Source organism: Pristis pectinata, chromosome 17, assembly GCF_009764475.1.
Source record: "Pristis pectinata isolate sPriPec2 chromosome 17, sPriPec2.1.pri, whole genome shotgun sequence".
Classification (NCBI taxonomy): domain Eukaryota; kingdom Metazoa; phylum Chordata; class Chondrichthyes; order Rhinopristiformes; family Pristidae; genus Pristis; species Pristis pectinata.
This window is the reverse complement of record NC_067421.1, coordinates 16,441,678-16,465,359: the sequence shown is the minus strand read 5'-3', so window position 1 is coordinate 16,465,359 and position 23,682 is coordinate 16,441,678. Positions and strand designations below refer to the sequence as shown.

Here is a 23,682-nt window from a genome sequence, read left to right as displayed (position 1 = left end):
AAGTAGGAAAATCAGGCACAAGTTCAAAACAAATGCAAGGTATACTTGGGGCCACCATGAAGTTCTTCCAATAAAGTGGTCAGCACATGGAATGAACATTACCCAGATGTGATGAAATAAAAATCTTGTTTATGTAACTTAAACTGTTCTCCGTCTCAGAAACGAACATGCTTTTTGACTTCTGGAAATTACTGTTAGTAGTTAAAAGTCAACATTACCTTTCCACAATTCTGTCTGTATTCACTGCAACTCAGCTAATGTTTGAAGTTCATCCCATGAGTTAGGTCGGACCCAATGTTTAGTTAAATAGTGCAGGGCACAATCATCGTGAACTCCTCATGAAAGAACCAGCATAATGTTATAATTTCTCCTGTTCACCACTTTCACCAAATTTATCCCAAATCCTTTTATAATAATTTCACTGCTTTCCCTTCCGTTGGTTTTTGGAACTATTTTTCTGCCGACAGCATTTGAAAAATAATTGCTTTAACTTTTGCAGTTTTAGGATGAACGGAACGGACAGACAAAATTGTAAGGCAGGCAGGCATTAAACTTCTTTCACCATAAAGCAAAGATAACAGGTTTTTAATGACCCTGCATTGACAATTGACAAAAGACATCCTAAACAGTAAAGCCAGCATGGACTAGACAAAGGTCAGCAATCCCACAATAGATCAGATTTGTAATCTTGCCACATCTAGCAGTGAATTGGGAACAATTAAATAACTAACAGAAATAGGATCATCCAACAATGTACATCCTCAAAAATGGCAGGACCCAGTCAAAGACAAATTGAAGCATTTGCAGCTACCTTCAGTCAAAAGTGGCATGTGGAATCTTCCCAAGATATCCATCATCACAGAAGACAACCAAATTGATTCACACCACATGATAGAAATGGCTGACAGCAGTAGATCCAACAAAGACTATGGGATCAGACAATATGCTGCTTGCAGTAACGAGCAGAACCAGACGTGCTTCCAGCCAAGCAGTTCCATTACAGTTACAAGTGGCACTTACTTACCAGGAACATGCTCACTGATGCCAGGTTATGTTTCCTCAAGGTACTCAGCTTGCAGCTTTGGACCAAACCTGGACCCAAGTGCTAAATTCCAGAGGCAAGTTGGGAGTGATATCATGGTAGCATTTGACTGTGGCTACAGAGTATGACATCAAAACCACGAAAGAGCCCAAGCATCAAGGGGAAAGGATTCCAAGATCTGGAGTCACACTTGGCTCATCGGATGTTTGTAGCTGTTGATTGTCTATCACTTACATCACAAGGTCAAAAGTGAACCAGTCATATAAATAACATCGCTACAAGAACAAGTCGGAGTGTGAATGTCCTGCAGCAAGTGACTCGCCTCTTAACACTTCAGACCCTTTCCACCATCTACAAACCAGGAGTGTGATGGATTACACTCCACTTGTCTTGAAGTGCAAGGTTTGATTGCCTATTTGAAGCAAATTTGATTGGCAACTCAACAACCATCATAAACATTCATTCTCTCCATTGCCATTACGCTGTGACTGCATTATATGCCATCTAGCCCTAAGCCACACTGTTTGCACCTTCTAAACCCATAATCTCCACTACAGAGCAGGACAAGAGTCAAGAAGGATAAGGGCAGCAAGCGTTTAGGAACCCTATCTGCAGGTTCCCCTTGCAGATAGGGTTCCGAAACACTTGTTGCCCTTATGTCACACACCATTCTGAATATGTAATCTCTATTCCTTCTTCACACTGCATTCAAATCCTGGAACTTCCTACTCAACAGCAGGAGAACTGCAAGAGTTCAAGATAGTTCACCAACACCTTCTCAAGGGCAATTTGGGATGCATAGTAAATGCTGGCCTTGCGTTCCTAAAAATAGTTAAAGAGAAACACAATATGCATAGCTGTGCAGAGGGAAAACCACCAATACTGTGAACCTACTGGGCATTACCTGCCATTAGACATCTTCAATAAATGTAAACTGGAGAGCTTAAGGTAGAGACAAAAAATAATGCTATCCTTTCCAAAGCCCTAGTATGTGCAAATTAAACAAGACTGCGTGTTGACAATGGAAAAAGTATAGCATGGTCAGTCAACTTTGTTATACACAGACTTCTCCTCTTGGGATGTAGGAAACTCATTTAGTATTCTGCCTCCCACTTGATTGGGACAGAAGCTGCAAGTCTCCCCAAGTCCAGATACTTCACTTCTTATTCAAGGTTCATTTCATCCTTTTTGATTTAACTTTATTGAAGTAAATTGAAATGCTTGTGTACTTACAAAGGTCATTATCCCAATTAAGCTGGCATACAGAATGGTTACTGGCTTGGAAATTAACCACAAACTGATGGACAGTACGGGAAGCTCAAGACGAAGAATGGTTTCAAAGAAGTATTTTAAGAAATGAATGGATGACACTGCTACCAGTAATAGAAAACTTTAGCCTTTAATGCTATTAGAGCATGGAAGCGATAATCTGAATTTTAAAAAAGATACAGCGTCAGCCAAAGTGCACTATAAACTTAAGAATGGTATGGTAGTTAGGCATAAAAATAGGCAGTAAGTACTGATTAAATAAAAAAAACTGCTCGTCTTGACACGTGGACCAGGTTGGATTCAGGAAAATAATGTAAAAATATATAATTTGATTACTTCTGGGGTTGGAGGTGAGAGATTAATTCAAGTCAAATTATAAATGATTTGAACAGATTCTTTCAAATAATTACTAATTGAATGACATAAAATAAATGAAATCATAGATTCAGAAATAAAAGTGAATATATCAAGAGTAATCACAGCATACAAAAACATAGTAGTTTTGGCCCTTAAACATTTAATTGAGAAATCCTGCCAATTAAATAGCAATGCAAGCTCTGGTTGCTATAATATTTATGATCTATTTTGAAAAATACTTGCAGGAAAAGTAGATTGTTTCTCATTACTTTGGACATTGACCCACATCCTGAATGTTAAAATCATAAGCTAACTTTGTAAAGTTCTAAACAGTTTGATTATACAAGTCCTAAACATACTAAAGCCAGCTTGGTTGTCTAAATAGTAGTTTTATATCTTTCCAAAATACTAAAATAAACAGACCGATATTCAAAGCCAGTCAGAAGGATGTGCTGCAACCTTCAAAATGACAGCCAGAAAATCATTCTGAATACAATTATAGGGCACTAATTGTAAAGTAACCAACAAAACAAAAGCATTATGCCTTGTCTGAAACAAATTAATTTCTGTTAATGGGGAGTAATAAATATTCATCATTTCTTCTATGATTAATTAGTAATGATACAGAATTCTTACCCGCAGAAGCTCCAAAGATGTAGGTCTATCCTGGGGAATCTTCTGCAAGCAGTAATCCACAAAATTTCTAAAAAATTGAGACCTAGAAAATACAAATCAAAATTAGAAACCTTAAATCTATTTTCTGCAAATAATGCCTTTTAAAGTAGCTGCTGCTTTCTAGAATCCCTTTACAGCATGCAATCTTGATAGTCTAATCAGTCTTAAGATCACAGAAAATTGGTAAAAATTTTTATATTTCCCTATTATCATCATAAAAAAGTTATTCAGGGTTTTAAAAGAAAACAGTCAAAAATTAAAATTAAGATCACATTTACACTTAAAAAGAGTATCAATGACTACAAAACAATATTTGGCAAAAACATCAATGATGTTGAGTTACAACTATATATATTATACATATATACACAACTATACACTTATTTTAAAATGTAGTGCTCAAACTACAACAAATTACCAATGATGCAAAATTTGAAAGACATTTAAATACAATGTTAACAAATGGTTACAAAATAAAAGTGTGATTTAATAATTCACTGTCTAATCAGTATGAGCATACCACTCATTTGATTGAAGTGTTGGTGATTCATTCTGGGCAATGTGATATAAGGCACTCATCGCATTCATGTTGAACAAAGGTGGCTTGCGTTCAGCTACAAAAAAGGCAAATCGAGAGCACGTTAAAAAGTTGATTTATATCCACAGAAGGCAAGTAATAAACCCACATGGATAAGAACTGTCGTCATAGAGGGTAATCCTATTTAAGATCACCTGTTCAACCTAGTAAAAATCTATTCTATGGTTAACACACGAGGTGTTTATCAAGCACACAAAGTTATTAATAAGTCTGTATCAAATAAATGAAATTGTTACTATTATTTTCTATTTAAAAGTAACATAAAGCATCATAATAAACAAATTTGCACTGAAAAGGCAAAATGGCAATCTAAGCAGTGTCCAAGTTTATGAAATGTGCATTTTTAAATATTAAAAGTAGCATAGTTTGTAGTATCAACTAAACTACCTCCATTGAAAAATGTTTTGGAAAGTAAGGTTTAAGATCAGTCCAGTGACAAAATAGTTTTCAGTTATCAAAAGGTTTTTTGTAAAGTGCTGTGTTCCCAGCATTACTTTGTTTCAGATTTTCAGCAATGATGTGTTCTGCATGATCAGCACACTTCATTTATTTCCCCCATTCTCTAACAGCCCTTTTACAAATAGGCAGCACTGAAAGCACTGTGTCACCTGGACAACATTGCCTTTATTCCCTCCAACCCTCTCCTTGCAACTTAAAACACTAAAGTTTTCACACTTTTCCAGTTCTAATGAAGGACCATTGATCTGAAATGTTAACTGTTTGTCTTTCCATAAATGTTGTCTAACCCGCTGAGGATTTCCAGAACTGGTTTTATTTCAGATTTTTAGCATCTGCAGTTTTTTTGCTTCTCAGATAAATTTGTTCCCTTGTGCTTGTGATGTCCTAACCCACTCTAAATCCCATGCACTCATCAACCCTATGCTCACTGACCTACACTAAATCCTGCAAAGCCACAGTTTCAAAATCCTCATCCTCCTTTTTAAACCCCGCTTAAGGTCTTGGTTCATTCTTTTGCTGCAATTGCCTCTAACTCCAAAACCAGCACTGTTTTTGCACTCAAACTAGGGCTTTTGTGCAAGCTCAATTTTAATAATTACCATTGTCCACAGCTTCAGCTGCCTGGAGCCAAAATTCTGGGTTTTGCCCCTGAGAGGCTGGGAGATTGCCATGCTGGGAGTTGGCAGAGACACTTCAACGGTGAGCACAGAGAGGGATCAATGCACACACAGACCTAGGTCAGGCATTGGAAAAAAAATGGAGGTCATGGTGGGCTGCCTACAGAGATTTTGAAAAGCCAGCCTGGGCCGAGTGTTGGGGATGCCCTTCTCCCTGTCATTTGAGAGGAGAAGCTGAATACTGCCCTTCATTTCCATGCTCAATGAAGAACAATGACAGAGGAAAAACTGCAAGTTAGTCTACAACAGGATTCACAAGACATCACTGTTATCAGCAACTACAAAATGTTTTCAAGACTACAGCATACATGTTTATAGTTTTATCCATTCTTTCCCCTGGAAATAAATACATGTAGTGATTTTTGAAAATTACTGCTACTATCGAAATGACAATATTATTTTCCCATGATTTTGATCATCAGCTGTAATTCTTTGAGGTTCATTGTATACGTAAGGCCTTATTTATGATGAGTCTTAAAACTTCTAATTCCGATGTCTCTTTATTCAATTTGGGTATTTAATTTTCTTTGATAATGCTGCGCCACACTAGAATATTAGCAATTGCAATAACTGCACTGCGCAAATGTGCATAGACAGTCCTCCCAAAAGCAATCACAACCCGAGTCAAGGAATGAAAACAAATTACCAAGCTCTATAATCCTCTGCTTCAAACAATTTTGCAACAGGATTTAGTTACCCAGAGGTACTACTAAAGTTTACATTCAAGGCTTCAATTCAGAATTTTCCTCCGAACAGTGGTACCACATTTACATCATTGTTGGTAAGAATCAAATAAATTTAGAACACAGTAGAAAATAAGCCTATTGTAAGATATTCCTCCTCCTCATTTTATGCTTTGCAAGTATACTAAAATCCACAGCTAATCACCTTGAACAAAATAGAAATTTTAACATCAAATTCATGTAGTTAATCAAAGCACTTTTGCAGCAACCGGCTATAGCTTTCTCAACAGCACCCTCTAAATTCATGTTCTTTATCATTTAATAGAACATGAAATACAGGTGCATGGGACCACCACCAGGTACATGTTATCCCAACTTGGAAATATTTTGCCATTCCTTCTTATTGCCAAACAAGATCAGAGAATGTGATATAATTGCACTCTATGTACATTCACCACACAAATGTCTTGAGTAGGCAGCTAACCACCATCCTTGCAAAGGCAATTTGAGAGATGTAGTGATTGCAATGATGATAAAGGGTGCAGGTGAATAGACCTCAGAACTCTAAATATGCAATTCATTGAAGGTGTGAACATTAGCATAAAATATTCTGCTAACTGTAACAATATTTTAAGTTTTAGAAAACAGAATAAAGAAAAATAATACATTTGTTAAAATTATTGACTGAACAACGATTAGAGGGTTATAACATTTCTGGGGATTCTACCACAGAAAGAACATCAAAGCCAAAAAATACAAGCAACTTAGGTTCAGCAGGAATAACAATATTCCTTGATCAAAGGGACAATGACAAAGGATCATTAGTTTAAAATTCTCACTAACAGCAAAAAAAATTCCTTTCTTGGAACACTGAACTCTTTGTAGAGATCCACTTCAATTGCACCATAATATCTTTTGATATCTAAAAATATAAATGAAATCTTCACTGAATGGAGAGAAATGGACCTCTGCTATAGAGAACATAAAATCTGAAAGCCAGTAGAAAAAAAAGATTAACAGGAAACATCTTCATATTTGCAAACAGTTTTGATTTATTGGTTAAATATCATTATTGGTCCATAGTCATTTGATAGTCAAATTCAGGCACACAGAGTATGGTGGTACAGTGGTGCAGCTTGTAGAGCTGCTGCCTCAAAGTGCCAGAGAGCTGGGTTCAATCCTGACACCTCAGGTACTGTGTGGAGTTTGTATGTTCTCACTGTGACCACGTTGATTCCCTCAGGGTGCTGCAGTTTCCTCCCAAATATGCATGGTTTGATAGGTTAATGGTCTTTGTAAAATGTCCCAGGTATGTACATGTGTGCCAGAAGCTGGGGTGAGCCAAAGAGAAAGTGTGAAGAAAAAAATGTGATTAATGTAGAATGAATGTAAAATGGGTAGTTGATAGTCGGTGCAGACTCTCTCTAGGACTCTATGTAATTCAGGTAGACAGAAATCTGAAGATATGTCCACTTAACAGGTTGGAGTAACAAAGAAACATTCTGCAAGTAGTCAAGAGATTCACTATTAGAACTTTACCCAAAGTTTTGAACAAGTTTAATTACTAATTCTCTGTCACAAACATTTGTTGAAACTTGTGCAAATTTTGAACTTTTTTTTAAAAAAGTAAAACAATTACACGAGGTTGCTGGCGACTGAAAATCATGACTAAGACGCTAACAAATAAATTGTGTCTTAAGAATGAAATACAAACCAAGTTCAATGGATGTAATCCCAAGAGACCACACATCTACTTTCCCATCATATTGTCCCTCATCCATAGCAAGGATCACTTCTGGGGCCATCCTGTAAAATATTACACATTAAGTTATTAAAAAATTCTTTCTACATTGTTCAAATACATTAGTGCAGTGAACAAAATAAGCACTGCAGCCAAAAGGAATACTATACTCAAAAATCAAAGAGCTGAGTCAGAATTGCTAATCTGTTATTCAAAGTACACACAAGAAAATGCACATCTGGATTGCTCTGACCAATTGTATTTTCCTTCGTTGTTAAAGACAATTACTTAAAGCAGCTAATGTAAATTGGTTTACTCTGTTCAACCGTACCATTGCTTAATGTCACTTTGCTCAAGATTTTTTTTTTAATGCAACACTGACCAGGGATTGAACCTGGGACTTTTCTGTTCTGGGGACATGATGATTGGAGCCATCAGTGCAAGAAATTGTAATAAACAATTTTACCAAAAGTTATGGTTTTGTTAAATAGAAACGTGCAGCACAAGCACATTTTAATAGGTGATTGGGACAAAGTTCCAATGCTTTGCTGTTGTTTATCTTAAAAGAGGCAACAATACTTTTCTTTCATTTATGTATTTCTTACCAGTAAGGTGTCCCAACAAAGGAGTTAGCGGGGGATACTATTGAGGCAGATCCAAAATCAGCCAGTTTAACTTGTCCGGGCTCAGTTAATAAAATGTTTCCTGCCTTTATGTCTCTGTAAAAAAAAAATTAAGATATTAAAATTACCTACTTTTTTTGATCCTTTCAAATGGGTTATTTTTTGCTGAAGACTTCATATTTGGCTAATTCTTTCACCCAGACCTCACTGAGACTCAGCTCAGTGAGCACCTGAACATTCAAATTTTGGGCTTACATTTATAAAAATATAGTTCCAACCTCCTCTATAGAAAACCAACTTGAAACTTCCATTCAATACCAGTTAAATTTTGCAGAGGGTTACTGTATCAGTGAGGTAGATTGGCTGCCAAATACTTAATCCATTAACATTGTCACTACCCCTTCCAGAACGCAGTATAGTTCCACCTGGTATGGTTTCAGCTATATTCAGCAAGAATAGCAAAATTTAATCTTTGGATTATAAGGAACTAGTTTCACCAAATCTCTCTGTTCAAGAAGGCAATGAGGAATTGGACTTAAAAAAATTAACAGTAAACAAAAGGAAAACATTACTGTTCATTGACAAATGGCTGAGTTTTGAAGGAAATGTTTGTTTTGAAAGTAAGGATGGCAGGGTAGATAAAGAACAAAAATCAATAAACACAGTATATCTGGATTTTGGAAAGGTATTTAAGAACAACTTAATTAAGATTAAAATCATTAAGATTTTGCTGTACAAGGACTAACACAGGATAAAAAAACTGGGCATTTTCTGTGATATTAGGAGAAATTTCTTGGGGCAGAAGGTTGTAAGTCATTGGAATTCTCTACGTCAGAGATCACTGGATGCTCAAATCGTTCAATATATTCAAGACAGAAAACAAAGGATTTTTGGGCACTAAGTGAAACATCAAATATGCAGAAAGTGGCAAAGTGGAAGTCAGGTACAGAACTAGCCTGACTAACTATTAATGAATGCCAGAAGAGATGAAGGGGGCATATAGCCTTCTCCTAGTTCTATCCTTATGTTGTTGTGGAATGGCTTGCTAACATTTGGTTAGGATGCCACAACATGATGACAATTGAGTAAGGTATCGGAAAAGTAACCAAAGAATGATTACCATTGCTAGAAGGGCAAAGGGAAGTTAAAAAATGAAAATCAGCACCTTAATTGCACTATCTTCAACTGGAGAGTATTTCATCACTATCCTAAGTTGTGCCTTGGGGTATCAGGTGATGAATTACTTTCTGCAGGACATTAGGCCTCTGACTGGTCTTGTAGCTAGACTGTTTTAAGTGGCTGATCCAATTTAGTTTCTGTTCATTGGCGAGTCCCAGGATGTTGACATGTCATGTTTGTTAGTCAATATCCCTCCAATTCTGGCCTTAAGCAGATCCAACTGTCTTGTCTTCTCCTTTAGAAAACGGAATCCACCACTGCTATGTCGCAAGTTATAATAAGCTCTTCCTAAACATTTCCACAGTATTTATCGGAACCTGCTTTTGGAGACTGTGCACCTATTAGAATTATCACCATGACTGCCCAGTCTTTGCAAACCACAGGTTGCTCTTGATGCTGAGAAGCATCCCATCACTGCATCTGGTGCCTTTCATTTCCCTGTAATGTGTAACTTGTATTATACAAAAGAATAAATTGCACCATCTTCTGGGCTACAGCAACATATACAGCTGTTCTTAAGTACACTTCCAACATTATGACAGTAAGTGGATCCTGCTGTGACTTCCACTAGAGGGAGTATTCACCTCTCCAATCAACTTCACCTATTAGCAGTGTTGAATAAACAGCACAGTCAGTTCCCAGAAAAATACTCACTTACACCTTCCCCAACTGAGCAGGGAACACAATATTATTCCTTCCTGTAAGCTGTGCGGCACATCAACTCAAACACCATCTCAGGCACCCTTTTAGATTTGAAAAGATGAAGACTTAAGATTCTTTTTCTCTGAATTTTTGTACAAATTTGGCAAACCCCACTTCCTATTGATCACTTGGTTTATGCTACCTGGTCCTATAAAAGCTTTAAAATTCTGACAGGTCCCATTCTGTCTCCAGAGCTAGTACTGAAAATTTCTCAACTGAAGTGAACCTGATCCTTTTTCTTACAGGAGAGGGGAGACATGCACCTTGTGCAACTTGCTCAGCAACTTCTACAACTGTCTGTTCTTGGGTAATTAGGTTGCAGTGTTGTTTCAATCTCCCCTTACCCAAGCTGTTTGCCCATAACCCTCCTCTGTACCTTTTTCATGACAAATTAATAAAAAAGACCTGCATGAGAAAAATCCTACTTCACCAGCTCTACAAAACATTCGAGCCGACTCTGGCTATCATAATCCTAAATGCAGGAAATTTTGAAGCTTACACATTGGCAGGGTGTGGAGCATACTGAATGAATGGCAAAGTTCTATTCTGACAAGAGCAAAGCACGTTTATTTTAATCGTGACTCAGCTTTACTCAGATTGATACGTTCTCATCTTCCATCTACACACATGTACCAATAAAACGCACAAACATGAAAAAGGCTAATTTAAAACCCCAAGTTTTGCGATATTGAAGGAGTGCAGTCAACAGCATGGTGATGCATATAAACATAATGCTCTTAGCACTGTTCCAGTTGCATTATTAGATGAAATCCAACGACATATCCCCATATGCAAAGTACTTCCCCATTTTCCACCAACTTTTAGTTCCACATTTATATACCTCTTTCCCTGGGGTGAAAGTAACTTAAGTTTCCTACCTGTAATGTTGTATAGGATATCTACTGTATTTCACCCATTTGTACTGAATGCTATAGCCACTTTCTAACTGGTATGCTGAACCAGCCCCTACCATTTTACTTTCATCCCTGCTCTTTCCTCGCCAACACTCTCATATTCTTTAAGATGATTAATCCTTGCCTGTCAACTTTTGACTCATTATACTTCCATGCAATTTCTCGCACTAAGGGTAAACTGCTGTTTCATTCAGTGTGTCGTCGATATCTGGACAAACAATGTTGGCCAAATTCCTATCGGCGGCTGACACTGATGCATATTGAAAGAGGTGGAATGAAGAAATTCTCCCAAAACTCCCTTTGTTCCTGAACCAACTTTTTTTTTTGTTTTCACCTGGTTATTTGCTTCTTATTGCAGATTACATGGTGGCTGCATCTTCAATAAAAGGGACAGGATTAGTTGTTCCCTTTAAATTCCTATTTCCTATAATACAATTTAAGATCCCTCTGTTTAAAACAAATTAACAGCTATGTTTTGCAATATCAAGTTAGGAATTGGTATTGGATACACTGAAATTGTGGAATTTCCATTCAATCCTTGAGAATATTTTGTTATCCAAGCAATGGTATTCATTACCATCTAACTACCAGCTACACAAATTTGTAGAAATGTTATAATATTGTCTAAAAATTTTAAATCAGCTATTTTTGGATAAAAATAGATCGAGTTAGAATAGGGCCAATAAGTTCAATCAAAGTAAATCCTATTCATCCACCACAAATGTTTTCGAACCTTAGAGTCATAGAGCAATACAGCATGGATACAGGCCCTTTGGCCCAACTAGTCCATACTGACCATAGTGCCCACCTAGCTAGTCCCAATTTCTTGTGTTTGGGCCATATCCCTCTAAGCCCCACCCCTCCATGTACCTATCCAAGTGCTTCTTAAATGACATTATCGTACCTCCCTCAACCACTTCCTCTAGCAGCCATATACTCACCACCTTGTGTGGAAAAAGTTGCCCCTCGCGTCCCTTTTAAATCTTTCCCCTTTCACCCTAAACCTATGCCCCCTAGTCTTGGACTCTCTGACACTGGGGAAAAGATTTGCCATCCACCTTATCTATGCCTCTCATAATTTTAAACATTTCTTTAAGGTTGCCCCTCATTCTCCTACATTCCAAGAATAAAGACCTAGCTTGGCCAACCTCTCCCTATAATTCAGGCCCTCTAGTCCTGGCAACATCCTCAAATCTTTTCTGTACTCTTTGCAGTTTAACCACTTCTTTCCTATAATAGGGTGACCAAAACTGTATACAATACTGCAAGTGCTGCCTCACCAATGACTTGAACAACTGCAACGCGATTGCTGCCCTAAAACACAGCAATGATTTGAATTTTGTGTCTGGGCCTCATTTTCAACTCTCCTCATAAGCTAGCCACACCTTAGTTCTGTAATCCTTTTCTCCATTTCCAGCCCTCCTTTGCACTCTCAATTATAATCTGCCGCCTAGTTTTTTCTGTGGCCCAACCCCTAAAGCTCACTTAGTTTTCTGTTATTTAATTATTCTTATAACTTCTGGTTGGATTTTTTTGGAATATTGAATTTCATCCCTACCTTTTCAGTTTTGCCGTAGAGAATACTTTCTCCAGTTTTTGTCATATCACAAGAAACATATTTCTTTATATTAGATAACAGAAGAAAGCCTGATGATAACTGCAATGGAATTGATGTGCAAGTATTACAAAAGTCTATATGCTTCAATCTCAAAGGGAAATAGTTAAAAGGAATGTCATTTACAATTCTGTACATAAAGAGTTTGTTGTTTATATATACAAAATCGAATGTACTAGGAACTAGGGTTAGATGAACAAAACCAAATGTGCAAAGTAAGTTAAAAACAGATTTCAGAAGATAACATCTTCTCTATAACTTCACTGGATTAATCTATCAAATTTAGTGCCAAAAATGTTGGGGTTATTGAAAACATAATGTTGCTACTGTTATGTTCTAAGGAAGGGCCAAGTTGGGGCAGAGCACAGTTTTCTCTTCCGTGACATTTCTCAGAGCCAGATTCACATTCGAGCAATAAACCACCTGCTGGAGCAACTCAGCAGGTTGAGCAGCATCTGTGGGAGGAAAGGAATTGTTGACATTTTGGGTCAAAACCCTGCATCAGATTCATAATGGCATAGAAAGAGGTCCCTCAGTCCATCGAATCCATGCTTGTTCTCTAAACAGTGATTCAATTAGTTCCATTACCCCATTCTATCCCCTCTGTCCACCAGTTTTATTTCCTTCAAGTGCTTATCTAATTTCCTTTCTAGATCATTGATCATCACTTCCACTGTCCTCATAGAAAGCAAATTCGCACACCTTTACTGACTCAACCTTTACAGGACGATTCACAATTTTCAGACACGTATTTCTTTGCTGTATTTTCTTACCTATGTATCAAATTATGAGAATGCAGGTAGGCCAGCCCCTGCAAGGCACCATGGGTAATGGCAGCAATCTCCACTTCCTGAAGTGGTTTCTTGTGAACTAAAGAGAAAACAATTTTTTTCAATATTAGTATTTTGTTTCCGTGTACAGGCTTCTGTATTACACTGAGCGCTCATAACAAAATTCTGTAAAGAAACTGAGTTGCAAAACTCAAGGAGGAATTATACAACATAATGCAATCACAGTTAGAGTGTTTTAAATTCCTTTCAACTCTAATTTTACTTAAAGCATTACTTCAAAGCAAAAATATACAAATACTGCACAACTATTTTTATTTAAGATTTAAATAAAATTTAAATTTGCTATTTTCTTTAAGTAAAGTTTTAGCTCAGTAACGCAAGTGCCATAAAAATGAACACTTTCAGACTTCAAGCAATAACTGCCAGAATCAAACACTTCCAGTAAAAGAGGTGCATAAACAGGTAATGGAACTGTAACTATGCCTGTGTTCGAATTTTAAACATGCATTTATATATGCACCAATATAATGGGCAATAAGAACAGATTGCTATCAATTACCATGTTTATCTTAGCCAAATTAGAGGAGGCATTTGCACATTCTGAAAGTAATTGTTTAAAACTATTTATATGTGTCTATAAAATAAATGCTTGTGCAATCCCAAAAAATCTGGCACACAGTGGCCCAGGTACACATTTTGCAGCAATATATATCTACCCACTTTGTTCCTGCAAATTGATCCAACAGGAAGGGAAAGTTGCTATGTGACAGGACAGGAAGTAAATTGCAAAAATTACACAGAAACAGAAGTAAGCTATTCAGTCCATTGGGACGATTTCATTAAATTGATAGCCTATGCAGTTTTAAACTCCAATTTCCTATCTTTCCTCCAAAATCTTAAATAGTTTTATTGCCCATGCATTTCAAAGCATATCAAAAAAATGCTGTATTTATAGTGTTCTGAATATTCCACATTTTCAGAAACAAGGCTATAGCAGTAGCTTTAGTGTTTTTTTTGAGGATTCATATAACTGATTCAGTTTAAGTATGTCCTGTTCCAAAATATTCAATTTTAAAAAAAACTTCCTGTTCTACCCTGGCAATCCTTTATGGTTTTGGATAACTAAATCAGATTTTCCAGGAAAAAACCTAAGTTTGTGCAGTTTTTTTTTATCATGCAACCTTCTTTCCCTGGTAAAGTCAGAGAGTCAGTCATTCAGCAGAAACAGACTCTTTGTTCCACATTATTTTATTCTCCCACATTCCCATTAACTCCTCCCAGATTTTGCTACCAACCTACACACTGTGGACAATTTACACTGACCAGTTAAACCTACCAACCCACACATCTTTGGGATGTAGGAGAACACCAAAGCCCCTGGAGGGAACCCACACAGTCACAGTGAGAACATGTAGACCCCACACAGACAGCACCAGAGGTCAGGGTCGAGCCTGGGTCACTGGGGCTGCGAGGTAGCAGCTCCATTAGCTTTTTGGTATTGGTATTGGTTTATTATTGTCACTTGTACCAAGGTACAGTGAAAAGCTTGTCTCACAAACTGATCGTACAGGCCAATTCATTACACAGTTCAGTTACATTGAGTTAGTACAGAGTGCATTGATGTAGTACAGGTAAAAACAATAACAGTACAGAGTAAAGTGTCACAGCTACAGAGAAAGTGCAGTGCAATAAGGTGCAAGGTCACCTTATACCATTGGTGTATCATGACTGGACGTCAAAAATTAGTCTATTACATTCCAAGGGCAGGCATCTAATATAGAACTTCCATTAACATTTGGCAGGTATGCTTCGAACTAGCTCCTGAAATGCATTAATCTTTTTCAATGATCCTGGTTTCTTAATTTGCCTCCAATGCCTTTGAATTACTCTCTCAAACTCCCTTGTTTACTTACTAAATAAATCAGTTCTACAAAAATATTTCATCAGCATTTAAACAAAATCATCATGCTCAGATTTTGCTGTAGGAATAATGGTGATAGCTAAAGAAGGAACAATAAAGTTTATCAGTGCTCACTGGACAATTCTAGTGCTTTCATATGCAAGGCTAAACATGAAAATCGGAAAATTTCTGTCCAATTCACTTTGAACCTTCACAAGCTTCATTGCATTGGCACTTTGAATGTTTACTGTCTGTTAGGCCTTAATTACTACATAACAAGCACAAAAATTTACTTTTACAACAGCGAAAATTCAAATCTCAAGGAATGAGTTATTGGGGATATTAAAATTACAGCACTTAAGACACAATGCGTCTGTCTCTTTGTTCCCTTATTCTCAATCATTCTTGGAACCAGAAAGGAAAACTCTTTACTTTCTGCATATGTGCAAGAATACACCTGTGTTATCATTCAGAGTTTGAAACTTTTGGTAACTACATACATGCTGTGTAATAGCCCACTAAAAAATTAAATCCTGGCCATTATCCATCTGCGCACTCCCCCTCCCCCCAGGAAAAATGCCAAAATGGGATGAGAGTTTACTCTTTCTGGCCATGTAGCATTGGTGTTGGAGAAACTTCTAAACTACATTACTCAAACTTCCCATTTGGACAATTTAATTAGAAAAATACTTGATTTATATATAGTGCCTTTAATCCTTTAATATCCTCAAGACATTCCAAAGCACTAAATAGTCAATTATGTTTGAAATGTAGTTATTAATGTAGGAAATACACCAATTAATTGTAGACAGCAAAGTCCCACAGTGACAATGACCAGATAATCCACATTTAGGTCCTGATCAAGGGATAAATACTGGGCAAGTCACAGAAAAAAAAACCCTACCCTCAAGGACTCATTCAGAGAGCTTAATAGATTTGTGGATATTAAGGGGATCAAGGGAAATGGGGATAGTGCCTAAAAAGTAGAGCTAATGCAGAGGATAAGCCATGATCTTCTTGAACAAGGGGACAAAGTTACAAGATATGAGGTCTGTCATTTCAAACTGAGGTTTGTAGAAATTTCTTTCCAGACGGTAATGAATTTCTGAAATTCTCTGCCCCAGAGAGTTGTTGAAGAGAGGTCATTAGAAATATTGATGAGGTAGATATGTTTTGGAAAGATTGAGGAATTTAAGGTTATGGGGAACTGCCTGGGTAAATTGGCCACAACCATATTGAATGGCAGGGCAGGTGGTCCACTCCTGTGCCTATCTTCTTGTGATGCTGATGATGGGTGGAGCATGCTCCTGCTCCTAATCTTTGTGCAACTTCAAAAAAAAATACTCTACACCCTGATTATTCTTTTCTGCACACTGACAATACTTTTGAAAACCCTATTACTTTTTAATTGAAAATTTAAGTCATTCTGTACTGCACATGAAAATCTGATTTTGTACCACAATAACATTTTTCAAATGCTTACTTAATGGCACTTACCTTCTAGTAAATCAGAAGTTGATCCTAGGCAGTACTCCATAACCATCTGAAATTAAACATAATTAAGGATTACTTGAGCATACAGAATACTTAATGCGTGAACTAATTTTTAGATGAAAAAGAAAATTTATAATTTACTTTTTCTCTTTTTCAAAGTAAAGAATTGCATTGAAAATGCATCCAAGACAGGTTTCCTGGTCCCAACAGCCTACAGAGAGTTTATGCACACACGAGCCTCCTTCATCTCACCCTAACAGCATACATCTCTATACCTTTTCCCATTTTTTTATCGAGATTCTTTTTGGTGCATTTTATGCTATTTTGACATCTATTCCTCCTAGTGGAAGATTCAATATTCTTAATACAATAAAGAAGTTTCTCCCGGGTTTTCTTTAGGAACAGAGATAACCAGTGATTTACATACAAAAGTTTTTGAAGGTGCCAGGTCACAGTGCTTAAAAAAAACGAGATTCTCATACAATAAAATACTACAGATGCTGGAATTCAGAAGTAAAAATTAAAAAATGTTGAAATATTCAGAAAGGTAGGGGTTCTATGGAGGAAGAAATATTCAGAACAATGAGTTGTCATTCTAAAAGGAAGAATTTGGAGATGTTCATTACATACACATCCAGACATGGAGGGAAAAGAAGGCAAAGAGGAGATAAAGAGGAGGCATGGAATTAATTAACAGACAAAGACACTGATGCAACTGAGGTTTTGGCGGTGTGGTCAGTGGAATATGTGGTTAAATAAAGAAATTGATTTCAGATGAACTGTAAATAGCTAGAGCAGAACCATTAGCAACTGTTGTGCAAGGCAAAACAAATACTATTTTCTGCAATTACTGAAATTAATGTTGCGTTTTGAAAGGTATAATGTGCCTATTTAAAAGATGCAAGTACCACCACCCCCCCACCATCTTCTGCCAAGCTACAATGGAAGAATGGAGGCGGCCATGGAGAGAGCTGACTTGTATTTCAACATTTTCATACTTCTAGCTTCCACTGACTGAAAAGAAATGTTTATTCTTTAAGATAAATAGACATAAAAATACATTCCGCAGCAAAATATTATGTCCATCTTCTGTTCGCAGCTTATAATAGTAACTCTGAACAGCAACACATCTACATTTAGCCCTTACAGTATAATTATATAAAATTTGATAGATTTGCAACATACCCAGGCAGTGTGCTCCTTTAGGTAACAACCTTTGTATTCTATGGTATTTGGATGTTTGAGCTGGCGCAGAAATTTCACTTCTTTGATTATGTCCTGCCATTTCTGTAAACAATAGATGACATCAGTTGTATTGTAACAGTAACATGGATCAGTTGCACATTTTTGAAGACTTATGTCCAAAATATCAGAAATATATTAAATGTCACTAGTAACTCCTTAGCAATATGTGGAGGAAAAAAGAAGGTTTTAAAATGAACAAATCTTGAATTTCCTTACCTCCGTTATTTGTTTACCACTATAGGACATTTTCTTGACTGCCACCACCTCGGATGTGCGAGCATTTCTGGCCTGAAGATCAAATATATAAAAACAGCATGTTTTAAGAGTAACATGAGAACATCTTCCTGCATCCAAATGCAGGTGATAGAAACCATTACCATTTCTAATCCGAAATCATGCAAGGCAAATAAGCATTTTCATTCAGCCACCCATCATTTGGTTTATAAAACAGCTCCACATTGAAAATGCTCAATAATCCTACCTACATCAGCATGCTTCATTATATAACTATTTGTCAAAAATGGCAGAACTTAACTTTCATTTCCAGTCACTAACCAATTTGGAAAATGATGAAATCCATATTCAGAAACATCTATTGGTACCAGGCCAAATCTACTGTACATTCCAAAGTCCAGACTTTATAAGTGCCAACCAACAAAAGTTAACTGTTTTCTATCAACAGATGCTGCCCGACCTGCTGAGTGTTTTCAGCATTTTTTCATTTCACAAGTCCTATTATGTCAAAAATTAGATACTTAAATTGAAATGTGTTTCACTGTGAAAGGATGCACAAGTGAAAATGTACTATATTATTCCAGCAAAGCATTCCAGTTTTACTTGATCTATAATCAGAATATCATGTGTATCTCAAAACACAGGGAAAATAGTCATTCACCTCAACTTTAACAAATATTACTTAAAAGTTGATAGTTACTGGGTAGTTACTCAAAGCCTTACTTTAATGCAGTGTAAGTGATGATGCTTTCAACAGCAACAATTCATTCTATTGACAAATCTGGAAATGACAAATGCCAGAATCACCTAATCCATGATTATTCTAAAATGACCAAATCTGCACAACCACATGATTGCATGGTACTCCTGCAAACTGTAAAAGGTGGGAACCATATACAAGAAACTATTAATGAGGATTTGCTGTCTCTTTCGTAACATGACTAAATTAACTGAATGCCTTTCTGTGGAAAAACTATTGAGGAGAATGGAGAGGAAAGGCTATTATTGTTTATTTTATTAAATACAATGGAGAAATCAAGCAGAGATATGACATCACCAATGGGGAAATCAATAACTTTGGACTGGATCTTTCAGGTAGCTATGGATGCAATTGCTGGTATTTCCTTTTCTTTTCAGGAACGAGTTGGCCAACTTGCAATTGCTGGTATTTCCTTTTCTTTTCAGGAACAAGTTGGCCAAAAGGAAATCAATGAGCAGTCTACCTTCTGGGCAGTTGGTCACTAGTGGAGAGTGGCAACTTACCATGCAGCTGGGAGCTTAGTCTCCCTGCCTATGCATCAACAGGAAGGCTCCCCTTTGAGCAATTCAGGCTCTGGCGAGATTTTTCAGCCACCAGCTGCTTGAATGGACAGAAGCCTCTGACTGAGTGAGACCCTTTGGAAAAATAAATGGCTCTTTGGATTAGTTTGGGTCTCGAAGAGATGGAGCATTAATCTGAGGGAATAGTGGTGAGTTTTGGTCTTGCGGTCAATGGGATGGCATAGATGGGGATGGGAGCAAGAGAGGCAGAAGATAGACACAGAAACTCTTGATAATATTTATCTCTGCTTATGCCCTTATTTTGGGTGAGGTTCATTGTGAGATCCATTCTTACATTCAATAGAAAAAAAGGATGGAATTGAGAAATGTTTCCAAGGGTTTTCCTATCATCTAGGAGAACCAAATGTTACCCATAAACACTGTGCCAGGGTCTAGTTATGCGAGTTCCCATTTGTGCTGATGATGAACAAGTGATGTGGAGCTTGGCAGTGGCCTAACCCACCTAACTCTACAGAATTCAGTACACAGCTCCCGAAACTTTGGGGCGATGCAAAAAGTAGTGGGGGAAAGCAATATCTGAATAGATGTTAAAAGTGGGTTGCATAAACTACCATCATTGGAAAGGACAGTGGATATTTGAGGATCAGTAATTAAAAAGAGATTTTCCTTGACTGTGACTTCAGTTATAGTCAGGGTCATACAGCACTGGAAAAGGTCTTGAGCCCACTGTCCATATCAACCATCATGCACCCAGTTACATTATTCCTATTTTTTTTTAAAAATTCTCCCCACATTCCCTTCCCCCCAGATTCTACACCTCACCTACACTCTACCAGCAATCTACAGTGGCTAATTAACCAAACAAAACCACAAGACTGGGATGTGGGAGGAAACCAGAGCACCTACAGGAAACCACATTGTCACAGGGAGAACATACAAATTCCACACAGACAGTACCCGAGGTCAGAAGTGAAGCCAGGTCACTGGAACTGCAAGGTAGCAGCTTTACCAGTTGTGCTACTATGCTACTTTGTAGGCATAGTAGTAGCTATGTAACTGTGCTATTGAGGAACTAGTCCTTTGGTTCCTCACACAAGTAGTCATTCTTAAAATATAAAGATGAATAATTTTCAAAAATCAAGAATACCAAAGCCAATTCTGTCCTCTTTTGGGGGTTTACTCACTTAGCATGGGAGTACTGACTCATTTCACTTCTCCCTCTCGAAGTTTCTCCTGAACAGCACAATGAAACTCTCACAATGACTATGACCAGCCAACTCAGCACAGCCCAGAGGAAAATGTATGAACAGTTCCAGGTTTATGGCTGCAAACCTGTATATGCTTCAGAACTATTAAGCAATGGACGGAAGAGAAGTGGGAGGTGTGAGGGGGTCTTGCATGGTGAATACCTATCTCTGAAAACCTTGTAGAACCATGGAGAAAAATAAATGCTCAAGACACAGTGATCTGTGAGCAAAGAATCCCAGTACACACAAGTAGAATTTAGCATGCAAATTCATTTCTACAAGCCAATTAATCAAGATGGTAAATGATCTCTGAAGGTAACACAATTCCAAAACATACAAAGAAATCCATATTAGCGCAAGCCTAATCCAAAGGCAAGCATGGCTTCTGTATGAGGGATGATGGAGCGATGAAAGTTTTGAAAAATTATTTTAGAAGTTTCCAGCTTGGAACTGCATGAATACTGTGTTACACTTTGGCTACACTGAAAGAAAAGACCAAAGATTGTTAACAATTATATTGAAAAACAACCAATAGAGATATATAGAAGGGCCTGTTTCTGTGCTGTACTGTTCTATTATATTGTGAAAAGCAGGGCCCCAAGCACCGATCCCTGTGGTACTCCACTCACCACTGCCTGTCACCCTGAGAAAGTCCCATTTATTTTACTCCCCATTTCCTTCTGTCAACCACTTTTCAATTCATGCCAGTATAGTAACCACCATCCAAATTCACAAATATTACCTAGGACTCTCAAAGCTTTCCGAAAATCCAAATACACTACATCCACTAGTTCTCCCTCATCTATTCTACCAGTTACCTCATCAAAAAAACTCCCATGGGCTTGTCAAACATTACATCTTTTTCATAAATTCAGATAAGACTTTGTTTAATCCTGCTGAGAGTTCTTGTGTACTGTTATCATATCCTTTATCGTCGAATCTAGTAATTTCCCCAGTGTTGGGCTAAGCTAACCAGTTTGTAGTTGTCTTTCTCTTCCTTCTCAGTTTTTTTTAAAATAGTGGGGTTAGATTTGCCACCCTACAGACTTTGAAGATAACAAACAATGCATCCATTATCTCTATGGCTGCCTTTTGCAGATTAACAGGCCCCAGGTATTTGTCAGCTCTCAGTCCCATTAATTGTTTCAGCACTATTTTAAAAGCAGCATTATTTCTTATAATTCCACCCTCTCATTAAACTATTGGTTCCCTAGTATTACTGGGAAGTCATTTGCATCCTCTTCCATGAAGATAAACCAAAGTAATTGGTTAACTGCTTTGCCCTTTTTGTTCCCCTTATAAATTCTCCTGTTTCTGACTGCAAGGGAACTGTATCTGTCTTCCCTATTTTCTTTATTATACTTTACATGCATGTGGAAGCTTTTACTCTCATACTCTATTTTCCTTTTCTAAATCCATCTTTTTGCTAATTCTAGACTGGTGTCAATCCTTAGACCTTCTACTTTATCAGGCAAATTTGTATGATTTCCCTTTAGATATAATACCATCCTTAGCTTCTTTTGTTAGCCATAGTTGGATCAAATTTATTTTTATTTCTGTGTCAGAGGGGAACATCTAACCATTGCAATTCCTGTGTTCATTCCTTAAATATTTGCCATTGGTGATCCACTGTCATGCATTTCAATGAAGCTCCCCAATCTATCATAGCCAACACCTTCCTCATATCTTTGTAGCTTTCTTTCTTTAAATTTTGGACCCTAGTTTCAAATTGAACCAATTCATTTTCAAACTTCAAGAAAAATTTTGAGATAAATTTGCATAACAAGCTGTATTAAACAACCCCTTCTCATTGCACTGTATCTAGACTAGGATAGTTCGTTCTCTAAAAGTGAAAATTTAAAAAATAACTGGACACTGGAACTCTGAAATAAAAACAGAAAATGCTAGAAATACTCAGCAGGTCAGGCTGCAACTGGCAGTAACAGGCCACAACTGATTGTTTCAGCTTGATCTTGCCGCACCAAACTCATTTCTTCCTACCTTGACTCTATCCTTTCACCTCTACTCCAATTCCTTCCCACATATCCATGATGAGTATGATGTCTCCACCATTTTGACTACTTCCAGTTCCCTGGTGCCAACAGGCTCATCTTTACCATGGATGTACAACTCCTTTACATCTCCATCCCACATCAAGATGGTCTGAAGGTCCTGTGCTTCTTACTGCTGCAGAGGTCCAACCAGTTCACCTCCACCAACACACTCATTCACCTTGATGAACTTGTCCTCACATCGAACAGCTTCTCATTCAACTCCACTCAATTTCTCCAGATCAAAGCTGTAGCTATGGACACAGCTTTTTGCTGGATGTGTGGAATAGTCTTTATTCCAGTCCTACCTGGTCCCTCATCCCCAATTCTTTTTCTGGTACATCAATGACTGCATTGATGCTGCCTCTAGTACTTGTGCAGAACTCAACAATTTCATTACTTTTCCTGCCAATTTCCACCCTGCCCTCTCCTTCACATGATCAATCTCTGACCCTTCCTTTTCTGAATCTCTCTCTCTCCATCTCAGCAGATAGGCCAGGTGCCAATATCCATTATGAGCCTAACAATTCTCGCAGCCATCTCAACTACTCTTCACTCTGCTTCCTGCAAGGATTCTGTTGCATTCTCCCAGTTCCTCCATCTCCATCGTATTTGCTCACATGATGGGATTTTCTATGCAGGCGACTCTGAAATTTCTTCCTTCTTCCGGAACTTTGGCTTCCCCTCTACAGGATCTTCGCAGGATTGAAAGAGGCTGTGGAGGGATGTAGACTCATCCAGCTCCATCATGGGCACAACCCTCCCTGCCATCGAGGATATCTTCAAGAGGCGGTGCTTCAAGAAGGCAGCATCCATCATTAAGGATCCTCACCATACAGGACATGCCCTCTTTGCATTACTACATTGGGGAAGAGGTACAGGAGCCTGAAGACACATACCCAATG

The 23,682-nt window shown here is 37.6% G+C and overlaps 1 protein-coding gene across 2 annotated transcripts in view; it reads right to left on the bottom strand.

The window, feature by feature from the left end:
• taok3a (TAO kinase 3a) overlaps positions 1-23,682 on the bottom strand; it is a 104,215-nt gene that overhangs the window by 35,590 nt on the left and 44,943 nt on the right. For both annotated transcript variants that reach the window (XM_052032238.1, XM_052032239.1), the window contains exons 4-11: positions 18,181-18,252; positions 17,905-18,006; positions 16,723-16,768; positions 13,308-13,404; positions 8,107-8,220; positions 7,475-7,566; positions 3,864-3,957; positions 3,305-3,386 (exon numbers count right to left, since the gene is read on the bottom strand). In XM_052032238.1, coding sequence (XP_051888198.1) covers positions 3,305-3,386; positions 3,864-3,957; positions 7,475-7,566; positions 8,107-8,220; positions 13,308-13,404; positions 16,723-16,768; positions 17,905-18,006; positions 18,181-18,252 — 699 coding nt within the window. The remainder of the gene's footprint in view (positions 1-3,304; positions 3,387-3,863; positions 3,958-7,474; positions 7,567-8,106; positions 8,221-13,307; positions 13,405-16,722; positions 16,769-17,904; positions 18,007-18,180; positions 18,253-23,682) is intronic.